At 40.0% G+C, this 12165-nt stretch overlaps 1 protein-coding gene across 1 annotated transcript in view; it reads left to right on the forward strand.

The window, feature by feature from the left end:
• The window catches only part of HEPHL1 (hephaestin like 1), a 141273-nt gene that overhangs the window by 77864 nt on the left and 51244 nt on the right, over positions 1 to 12165 (forward strand). The window contains exons 5-6 of the mRNA XM_007938097.1: positions 6067 to 6321; positions 9240 to 9408. Coding sequence (XP_007936288.1) covers positions 6067 to 6321; positions 9240 to 9408 — 424 coding nt within the window. The remainder of the gene's footprint in view (positions 1 to 6066; positions 6322 to 9239; positions 9409 to 12165) is intronic.

The following is a 12165-nucleotide window of genomic DNA, read 5'->3' on the forward strand; positions in this document are numbered from 1 at the left end:
TGTGGTCAATGTCATGAGACAAAGTGTATGTGAACTGCTGTATGGAAAGTGAATTTGCTCTGTAAATCTTCACCCAAATCACAATTTAAAAAAGAGAAAGAAATGAAAAACTCAACAGAATTATTGGAATATTAAGTTGAGAAAATATCCAGAAAATAGAATAAAAACAAAAATCAAATGAAAGGAAACATGTAGGGAGCCAGTTTAAGAGTCAAGCATCTCAATAATAAAGGAGCTAAAGGACGAGAAAATAGGCTGGGAAGTTAAATTACCCTAACTGAATGACATGAGTTCTCTAATTGCAATGGCCCACCAAATGCCCAGCAAAATGGATGAAAAGACGTACACTGATACATTGTAGTGACATTTCAGAACATTAGAGACAAAGATCCTTTAAGTTTCCATTTAAAAAAAAAAAAAAGTCCTAGTCAGCGGGTCAGGAATCAAAATGTCTTCAGATCATTCAGCAGCAGCAGCAGCAGCACTGTGGAACTAACCAAAAACAAAACCAGACCTCTTGCTGTTAAGTCAATTTCAACTCAAGGACCTTATTGGACAAAGTGGAACTGCCCCATAGGATTTCCAAGGCTATAATCTTTACAGGAACAGACTGCCACATCTTTTTCCTGTGGAGGGGCTGGTGGGTTCGAAACTGCCAACTATGTGGCTAGCCAAGTGCTTAACCGCTGTGCCACAAGGGCTCCCACTATGGAACTAAACCTTCAAAATGGAGGAGAAATGATTTTCGACTTAGAATTCTAAACCTAACCAAACAATCATAGAATTGTAGGCATTGTGGTGTTTGACCGCTAACTTAAGGGAATCAATTGAAAGCTGATTCCTATGAAGCAGAGATCAGACATGCCTCCTCTCCAATTCTGACATCAGCCTGCCTTCTCATGGCACTGTCTACTTTCCTGGGTTGATAATTCGTTGCAATGACACACAGAACTCACAAACCATACTGAGTTAAGGGGTTTATTAGGGAAGTAACAGGTTACAATTCAGGATTGGGAGCAACTCAAGATAGTTCTTTGGTCAGGACAGCTTCTTGGCCATGCCTATAGGGAGGCCTCTTGGCTTGTGGCCCCTCACCCCTTGGCCCCTTGGCCCTCAGCCTGGCCTTGCCCTGCTCAAGCATTACAGAGCTCTTTAGCTCCACAAATGCCTGGAGACACTGTACTCTGCCAACAAGACCTTTGCCCAAAGGTGCTCAGTTCTCTCAGTGGGTTGGCACACCCACTGTAGCTGCCTTGCTCAGTGGGCTGGGAAGCCCACTGTGCTATCTTGCACCAGTCTTCTGTTTTTTCTTTCTTTTTCTTTTTAAATTATGCTTTGGGTACAAATTTATAAAGAAGATTTATTTTATACTCAACAGTTCATGTACATTTGATTTCACGACTCCTGTTATAATCCTCAACCATAAAAAGTTCTTATCCCTTCTTCTCCCCATGACTACCCCCACCCTGTGCCCTTCTTATTTATGCATTCCTGCCTGTCCAGTTTTCCTTCTATGTGAATACTGCCCCCTCATGTGTCGTGGTCGATTGATCTAAAGGGTGCATCTCCCTGGGTAGGTGCTCACATGTAGGTGAACATGCATTTGCCCAAAAACAAAGCTCAGAAGGCAAGAAGGAGCAGGAAAGGGGGATGAATGGAAATGGGGAACCCAGGGAGGAAGGGGGAAAGGTATTGTTACATTGAGGGGATTGCAACCAATGTCAGAAAATAAAATGTGTACAAATTGTTGAATGGAAAACTAATTTACTGTGTAAATTTTCACCCAAATTACAATAAAAATTTTTAAAAAGCAAAAAAAAAATATGAAATGGGACAAGGCAATAGATAAGTATTAAATTGGGTATGAAATATGGACAAAATTGTGGTACAGAAGAAAGAGAGATTAATTTTTATAATCAGGAAAGAGTCAGGAAGTGCAGGGTGCCCAGAGGATGAGTAGGTTTAGAATGATAGAAAGGAGAAAAGAGAACCAACTCATTATTATATAATTATCCTGTGTTTATAACTGCCTCCTTTGCCATGAGACCAGAAGAACTGGAAGGTGCCAGGCTGCCATTACTGAATATTTTGATCAAAGATTCTATAGAAGAATCCTGATCAAAAGAGAGGGAAATTCAGAACAGAGTTTCAGATTTTCAAAGGAATCCAGACTTTATGGAGTCATTTAGGCTGGATGAACCTCTAAAACTATTACCCTTAGATAATCTTTAAACTTTGAACTTTAAACCAAAACTATCCCCTAAAGTCTTCTTTAAACCAAAAAATAGCTTATTTTAATCAGTACATCTGCTTTGAGCAGTGTGGTCTTTTAAAGAATTATCTGTGTGAGATCAAATTGACAACAGCAACTTGAAAGGTTGGATGGGAAGTTTAGGGGACAGTGAGTTGAAAATAATGCTGATGGAATAATGTGGACATCCAGTTTTGCCAGCACCATTTGTTAAAAAGACTATCTCTTTTCCATTTAATGGATTTTGGCCCTTTGTCAAAGATCAATTGACCATAGGTGGATGGAGCTATTTCTGGGTTCTCAATTCTATTCCATTGGCCTATATATCTCTTATTGTACCAATACCAAGCTGTTTTAACTATTGTGGCTGTATAGTAGGTATATAGAGAATGCTAGCACAACTTTACTAATGTAACCAATGTCACTAAATTGTACATGTAGAAATTGTTGAAATGGTCCATGCTTTCACCAAAATAAAATTTAAAAAATTAAATCTTGTGTTTTACAACCTCTTGCTTTCTCTAGTAACCATTTTCTGAGTGGCTGCTAAATGTCAAGGCTATGCTATTTATAGGATTTAAATATATACTTGTCAATTTGCTGTTTCCCAGGTATTATTTAAATCAACAAAGACCCTGTATTCAGCCAACATGTTGTTGTTGTTGTGATGTGCCATCGAGTCGGCCCCAACTCATAGTGACCCCTCCTTGGGTTGCCGAGGCAGTATCACTATGGAAGTAGATTGCCCAACCTTTCTTCTGAGGAGTGGCTGGTGGGTATGAACCACCAGCCTTATGGTTAGCAGTCAAGTGCCTTAGGCACTATGCTACCAGAGCTCCTTAAGCCAACAGAGTGAATTTCTATAGATACCCTGTCATCTGAGACAGAACACTTACCCATCCCAGTTTTGAGGAGCAGTGGCTGAATCAGAATTTTATGGTGTAGAGATTATTTAGTGGTTTTATTCCACTTTCTTCCAGAGGGTTCTAGTAAAACTAAAGGAAATCTTCAACATAAATACCCCATTTCCTTCAATGACAAAGTTCCTCAATCTTTTGCTTGTCTGCCTCTCAGAATCATCCTAATGGAGGCAGCCTCAGTATAGTCATAAAATCATAACAGAGAGGGAAGGAGCTGAAGACTATCCGACCTCCCCCATTTAACAGATGAAGAAACAGAGGTCAAGAGACCATCACTGATTTGCCTAAACTCAAAGTAATAATTAGTGCCAGTGTCAAGGCGTAATTCTCAGTACACTATTTTCATTGTATTGCACGCCCTCTCTTTTTCTTCTAGTGTTATTTCATCAGCTTTGTGTGTAGTGGGGACCTCTGGTGGCGTAGTGCCTAGGGCATTTGACTGCTAACCAGAAGGCTGGCGGTTCAAACCCACCAGCCCCTCCTTGAAAGGAAGGTTGGGCAATCAACTTCTGTACAGATACTGCCTGGGAAACCCACAGAGGGGTCAATGGGAGTCAAATTGACTCCATGGCAGTGAGTTTGTTTTTTTTGATTTTGTGTGCAGTGTATCCTTGGAAAATATTTTGAGAGGAAAGGAAGTAAAGGAGGGAGGAAGATCAGAAGGCAGAGAAGCTGTAATAAAAATGAAGGATGGAGTAAAAAAGGACCCTACATTTATATCATTGCTGTGACCATTTAAGTTTTATCTCTGTTTTTTATAAAATAAGAGTTATGATCTCAAATATTGCTGAAAAGTACTAATTGTGATGGTTTAAGGCTCAGATGCCCATATAATTCCTCGTACTCTTTCTTTCAAAGTGAAAATATCCATTAATTACATCAGTAAATATTTTGTTGTTGGGTGCCATCGAGCTGATTCTGACTCATAGTGACTCCAAATGACAGAGTCGAACTGCCCCACACGGTTTCCCAGGCTGTAATCTTTATAGGAGCAGATCACCAGGTCTTTTCTCTTACAGAGCTGCTGGGTGGGTTCGAACCACCAATCTTTTGATTAGCAGATTAGTAGATAACCATTGCACCAGCAGGGTTCTTGCAAGTAAATATAGACTTCATTTTAAAAAAAAGAAAGAAAGAAAGAAAGAAAAAATCTGTATGCAGAAGCAGATGTTTGCAAACAATCAATCATTCTTCAGACTGACAAAGGAGACCTAAAAAGTATAAAAAAACAAAAACACACCCAAAAAGTATAGAAATAAATTTAGAATAAATTGAGCTGCCTAAGTAATTTTTATCTTAGTAACAATCACCTTTTAACTCACTTTTGAATTTAAAAAATGACAGTATAACTTTTTAAAACCCCAAATGAAGTTCTTATCTTCATTTTTATGACTGCTTTTTCTATGATTCAAATGTATTAGGTCCTGGAATTATGGCATAAGCTTGATCAGTAACATTATGCCCTAGCAAGACCTAGTAAAAACTGAGTTTCTCCCCTGCTTTTAAAGTAACAAAATACATACATGTCTCATAAATCCCTTGTAATCAGTTCACACACCATCTTGTTGCATTTTGTCTCTTAAATTAAGTATCTACCACATGGGAGCTTTTCTGCCAGATTCTGATAGCTGTAACATGAGTAAGATGGTTCTGGCTCCGAGGAATGCAGAGCCCAGTGAGGAAGGAAGATACGGAAATGAAGGATTACATCTGCGACTGAGTTAGCCTGGGCATATAAACAGTGTGCTGCTTACTCCTGACCTCATTATTGAGTTTACATACAGCCCTGAAGGCTGTTTATGCTGTGTATGCTATTATGTATGCTGAGCAAATAATCCGAGAAGCTGGACTATATGAAGAAAAACGTGGTATCAGGATTGGAGGAAGAATCATTAACAACCTGAGATATGCAGACGATACAACTTTGCTTGCTGAAAGTGAGGATGACTTAAGGCACCTACTGATGAAGGTTGAAGAATACAGTCTGCAGTATGGATTACATCTCAACACAAAGAAAACAAAAATCCTCACAACTGGACCAATGAGCAGCATCACAATAAATGGAGAGAAGATTGAGGTTGTCAAGGAATTCACGTTGCTTGGTTCTACAATCGATGCCAACGGAAGCAGCAGTCAGGACATTAGACGACGTGTAGCATTGGGAAAGTCAACTGCGAAGGAACTGTTTCAAGTGCTGAGGAGCAAGGATATCTCCTTGAGGACTAAGGTGCGCCTGACACAAGCCATGATATTTCCAATCGCCTGGTATGCATGTGAGAGCTGGACAATGAATAAGGAAGACCGAAGAAGAGTTGATGCTTTTGAGTTGTGGTGCTGGCGAAGAATGCTGAAAGTACCGTGGACTGCTAAAAGAACAGATCTGTCCTGGAGGAAGTGCAGCCAGAATGCTCCTTGGAAGCAAGAATGGCCAGACTTCGTCTCACCTATTTTGGTCATGTTGTAAGAAGGGACCATTCCCTGGAGAAGGATGGCATGCTTGGTAGGGTGGAGGGTCGCCGAAAGAGGGGGAGGCCTTCAGGGAGATGGATTGATACAGTGGCTGCGATGATGGGCTCGAGTATAGCATGGATTGTGGGGCTGGCGCGGGATCGGGTAGTGTTTCGTTCTGCTGTGCATGGGGTCGCTATGAGTCAGAAACGACTCGACGGCACTTAACAACAACAGCAACATGCTATTGTCACTCTTACTGAGTGCTTTTCTCTTGAAAAGATTGATACAACATGCTCATTCCTTCCTGGGACATTTTTTTTAAAGGAGCCGTGCATTTCTGCATGAATACCTTACAACCAATGATCTGAGCTGACTTCTCAGCTGTGCTAATCTATTTATTGCCAACAGGAGAGTCCCTTACATGAGTGTATTTCTCTTTTTTAGCCCTCAATGGATACCTCTTTGGAAACTTCCCTGAGCCTGAAATGTGTGTTGGTGAATCTGTGTCCTGGCACCTATTTGGAATGGGGAATGAGATAGACATCCATTCCATCTATTTTTATGGTAATACCTTCATCAGCAGAGGGCACCGAACTGATGTTGTCAACCTGTTCCCAGCCACCTTCCTGACCACAGAAATGATAGTTGAGAATCCTGGGAAGTGGATGATAACCTGCCAAGTCAGTGACCATTTACAAGGTAAAAGGACAAAGAATAAATGTAGAGATGCTTAGAATGTTGCATTTAAACCACACAGTGAATGATGTTCATTCAGAGTTACATTCTTGGCTGGGGGACTTATAAATACATGTTAAATATATAGGAAAATGTACAATGCTCATTTACTTGGCACTCCATCAACTGATAAGTATTGATCACCTCCCCATGAACAAGGCAAGGGGGGGTGATTGAAAGAAATTATACAACCATCAAGAAACCTACAGTCTAATAGTTAAACCTAGTTAGACCATCACAAAACAAGTCAAATTTGAGGCAAATTGAGATAAATGCTGTTTGGGTGCTATAATCACCTCTTTAGAGAGGGGTTTTTTGAAGAAGCTGGCTCCTAATCTGAACCTTGAAATAAGAGGAGACATTAAATAGATGAAGAAGAAAGAAAGGCTTCTTAGTCAGAAGCAGCAATATCAACTGAGAAAAACACATTTTCTATATAAGCAGCTGTAAACAGAATCATACATTTTGAGCACTGCAAAGGACTTAATAGATAATCTAGACCAATCTCCCATTCAATTCCTGAATTCCCTTTTGGACATATCTTTATTATTATTATTATTATTATTTTAAGAGCTTGTTTTACATTCAATGTAATGTGTACATTTAGTTTCATTCCCCATTCGCCATGTCCAACCCTAACCCAGCCTCCTCCCCTCCCTACCCTGTAACCCTCCCCCTGTGCCCCTCATATTTATGCTCTCCTGTTTGTCCTGCATTTCCTCAATTTGAATGTGGGTCTTCTGGTGTCCCACAGTCTATTGCTCTAAGAGATGTATTACCATAGACTATGTGGGTGCATCATACTGCGTTGAGTGGTCTGCATGTACATCTTGTTGACCATTGGGCTGAGAGTCCACCCCAGGGGTGGGTTTTACTCCAGACGCAGAATATATTCCAGGGCCGTAGTATTGGGAGTCTCACCAGATTTCATCTGACCAGTAATTCTGGCCATTATTGAGTTTTTGGATCATGTTCCACGTTTTCCCTCCCACTCTATCCAGGATCTCCAGATTTGATCCTTTCCTGAGTGGTTGGCATTGGTACCTGGGCACCATCTAGTTCTTCTGGTCTTGAGGGCCATCGTGTCCTAGGGCTGATTGCTTCTAAATGCCCTTGGTTTTTTGTTTTGTTTTGTTTTGTTTTTTTGCATTCTTCTTCACTTCCAGAGCTAGGAGACCATTAGCTGCATCTTAGATGGCTGCTTGAAAGCTTTTAAGACCCCAGTCGCTACTCACCAATGTAGGATGTGGAGCAAGGCTTTTATGTATTTTGTTGTGCCAATTGAGTCTTGTGTCCCCCAGTACTATGGTCCTGAGGTAGTAGATCTATTGGATCTCTCTCCCTTAGTGTCTGGTTGTCTGTAAGGGATTACTCTGTGTCCGTCTTCTATTGTTTTTGTAAAAACTGCAGGTATTTTGTATCACTGTTGTCTGTGCAAGATTAGCCCCAGCTGAATCTATCCTTGGTCTAGAGTATAATTCTGTTCACCGACCCCTGTCTGATCATCTCAGGTGTTTATGTGTTTATCTGTATAGCCTACTGTTTGGTGTGAATATATCTTTTAAGTAATTGTAACATCTTATTTCATCTCCAGTTTGTTTGATTTGAAAGTTCTTTATCTTGAGAAAAAATCCATTATCCTATAGCTTTCTTTATGGTCTATGGTTGTTTTTAGCTGCCAATGAGTTTAACTCTGACTCATAGTAGGTACACAATAAACATTTAGTGAATCAAATGCCTAGTGAATAATCTAGTCTTAGTTCCTTGGAACCAAGTAGAATAAATAAGTCTTTACTTAGCTGGACCATAAGTTTCATGGTGGAATCCCTGGGTGGTACAAACAGTTAACATACTTGGCTGCCAAACAGACGGTTGACAGTTTGAGTCCACCCCGAGCCACCTTGGAAGAAAGGCCTGACAATCTATTTCTGAAAAATCAGCTATTGAATATCTATGGAGCACAGTTTAACTCTGACACTGATGTCCCAATTGTCTCGATAGCAACTGGTTTTAGGTTTATGGCAGAGCAGTGATGACAGAGAGGCCTAGAAAGACAGGCTGGGCCATACTGGGAAGGGCTTTGAAGGCTAAAGAGGTGGGACACTGTCTAGAAGGCAATTGTCCTATCTCCTCTCAGAAACTGTTACTCTTCCACCCATAGTGTGTGAGCATGTGCCCTTTCTCGATTTGTCTACCAACACTGAGAATTATCAGTCTTTCTAATCTTCACCAATCTGATAAATGAACAATGCCACTTTAATTAAGGTTAAACTTTCTTTGTTTTCCTTTCTTTAAAAAAAAAAGGAAAAAAAAAAAAACAACTCCTTTATTGACCAATTGTATTTGTTTTGTGAATAATTTGTCTTTTAACATATTTTATTGTGTTATAGGTGAAAGTTTACACAAGTTACACTCCTGTTTAACAATTTTTATAGAAGATGTTCTGTTACATTGGTTACAATTGTCACAATATCTCAGCATTGTCATTATTTCCATTCTATTCCCATTGATCTAGCTTCTCTCCCCCTCCTTGCCTTCTCATCTTTGTTTTTGGGTAAATGTTCACCATTTGGTCTCATATAGTTGATGGTGAATAACTCATTTTTTTATGTTCCTTCCCATTTTCTATTGAGAGATTTACCTTTTTCTCTCTTATTTGTAAAGGTGATTTTTGTATGAATCTTTTTGTCATGTGTGTTACAGATGCTTCTCTTTGCTTCCCTACTTTGCCATTTATCCTTTGGCTTTGTTTATGATCCTATTTTCTGTACAAAAATTTTCACACATTCATGAAGTCAAATCTATCAGCTTTTCCTATATGATGTCTTCTTGTTTTTGGTAAGCACTTTTATCTTGGCTTGTGGTTTTCCTATGTTCTGCAGCTGGTATGCTGGGGCAATACAGTGTTGGTACCTGCAAAAATGTTATCTCTCACTCCAAGATGAAGGGTCAACAGAGGCACTACTTCATTGCTGCTGAAAAAATTCTTTGGGATTATGGTCCTCAAGGCTATGATAAATTCACTGGTCTTTCCCTGAATGCCTCTGGCAGGTAAGCAGTCTCCTCTTGGCTGGTGTTTTTAAGCTTCTTATAAGGTAAGCTTTTCCTTACGGTCTCATTTGCATTGCAGGACTGCTCTGATAAGCACTGACTGCATGGGTTGCATAACACATCACTTAGGCAGTTCTTAGCCCTATAATATAACGGCTGCTGAGAGTTGTCAGAGCATTTATTGCCTCATCATGTGCTGGCTAAATCAAAGGACTAGGTTAATTTATTTATTCATCAGTCTAACATTGTTTGGTTATCCACAATATGAGATCTAAACTTGGGAAATCTAAGCTCACAGAGAATAAAAGAAGGCCTTTGCACATATGGAGCAGATAGTCTGGAAGAGGGAGTAAGACAGAATTCTCTTCCAATGGAAATAAATCCCTTTTTTTGTTCAAGGCATCCTGATGTAAGCTATGCCCACTCTACCCAGAATGTTCAACCACCAATAAAATGCCATTTCTCCTTTAAAGTCTAATCCCAGTGTCACATCTTAAATGAAGCTCCCTTGACCCAAACAAAAAACTAAACCTGCCACCACTGAGTCGATTCTGACTCATAGTGTCAGAATCTACTGAACTCTGATTCATAGTGTTGAATTGACTTGAGGGCAGTGGGTTTGGTTTAAGTAAGTCAGTCACAATTAATCATTTTTTCTCTGTGCCTCCACAGCACGTGGAGTTTGTCAAATTCAATCTAACAATTCATTTAGTAGGTGTGGACTCTCCATGACTTATCACTAAGGAATCATAGTCAATGATGTCTGTGAAAACATTAAAAAAATGTATGGTAATACCAGGAAGAATTGCTATTATCTTGTGGTCCTTTTTTTCTTTTTCCATATATTTTTATTTATTTATTTTTATTGTGATTTGGGTGAAGATTTACAGAGCAAATTCACTTTCCATACAGCAATTCACATACACTTTGTCTCATGACATTGACCACAGTTTACCACAATGCAACAGCTCCCCTCCAACTTCCTGTCCATAGTTACCTCTTCTCTGTGTCCTTCCCTCCATGCACTCCTGCCCCCTGAGCTGTCTACCTGTGCATAAGCAGCCCTTCTTTCTCCCATGATTGTTCTCTCCAAGGAGTGTATCTAACTGAGGTAAATGTTTAACTCATATGCCTGTCTTTTGTTTGTCTGGAAACCACAGGTGTGGGTTCAATTCCAGACCTGAAGGGCAGCTAGGGGCCATAATCTCAGTGGTTCCACCAGGCTCTATCGGACAAGCAAACCTGCCCCCCCCCCTTTTTTGTCCCCAAATGATTTTGAGTTTTGTTCCACATTGTTCTCCCTCTCTATCAAGGATCTCCTACATAGATCCCCTTCCAAGTGGATGACACTGGTAGCCGGGCACCATCTAGTTCTTCTGGTCTCATAGTCGTATAGGCTGCAGATCAGATGGTGTACCAGTCGCTAGGACTAATTGTTTCCATGAATTTTGGTTTTCTTCATTCTTTGCTCTGGACAAAGAGAGACCCATCATTGCATCTAGATAGCAGCTTGCTAGCTTTTAAGATCCCAGTCGCTACTCGCCAAAGTAGGAGGTGGAACAATGTTTTGTATAGTATGTTATGCCAATTGAGCTTGATGTCCCATGCAACTATGGTCCCAAGCCCACAGGTTCAACTACTCAGTCCCTCTGGGTAGTTGACTGTGACCAAGCAGTGACCTCTTGTGGTCCTTTCTATACATGTAAGAATGCTTAAAAAATTCTCATTATGATCAATGATTAGAATCCCTTTGTTTCTTTCATTGTGAATTTCATGTATTCATTCATTAATTCTTCCACCAGTGGCCCAGACAATGCATTCCCAGGCGTTCAGAGAAAGATAAGATAGAGAAGACTTTGTAGAGGAAGTATAACTTAAGCAGGGACTGGAAGGATGATAGAATTTATGTATACATGAATGAGTGTTAAAGGATGAAGATTTTTGATGCAGGGAGTAATGCAAAACATCTATTCTGTAGGGGGGAGTGATTAGATCAGAATGACTGCAGTGGAAGATTTTCATAAGGGAATAAGCATTTGTACAGAGCAATAGCAAGAGAATTGGGATGAAGTAAATTGGATATTGATTGCCCCAAACTCAAAAAACCCACTGCTGTCAAGTCCAGTCTAACTCATAGCAACTATAGTCCAGAGTAGAACTGCCTCATAGGGTTTCCAAAGCTATAATATTTATAGTAGCAGACTGCCACATCTCTCATCCACAGAATATGTGGTGGATTCAAACTGCCAAACATTTAGTTAATGGCCGAGATCTTTAATCACTACACCATGAGAGCTCCTTGATATTGAGTACAAACCCTACCCACTGCCTTCAAGTTGATTCTGACTCATAGCGACCCCTGTAGGGTTTCCCAAGACTGTAAATCTTTACTGAAGTAGACTGCCTCATCTTTCTCCCATGGAGTAACTGGTGGGTTCGAACAACCAACCCAATTGGTTAGCAACCCAATGCCTCAACCATAGCACCAGAGTTCTTTTGCTATTTAGTGCAGAGGTCCTTTAATCCTATACTAAGGAATTTGAACTTTATTTGATTGATAATTGGAAACATTTGAAGATTTTGGAGCAAGTTAATGACAATGAAAATCACCTTTTGAGAAGATTAATCTTATGGTAATGTGTTTGCTGAGGAAAAATAAAATGGATGAGCCAATGTAAGATAGAGAATGCAGGTGTACAGTTGTTGTTGTTGTTGTTGTTGTTATGTGCTGTCGAGTCGGCCCCGACTCATAGCGAC

The sequence above is a fragment of the Orycteropus afer genome, unplaced genomic scaffold, assembly GCF_000298275.1.
Source record: "Orycteropus afer afer isolate SDZICR_OR568_19922 unplaced genomic scaffold, OryAfe1.0 scaffold00047, whole genome shotgun sequence".
Lineage (NCBI taxonomy): Eukaryota > Metazoa > Chordata > Mammalia > Tubulidentata > Orycteropodidae > Orycteropus > Orycteropus afer.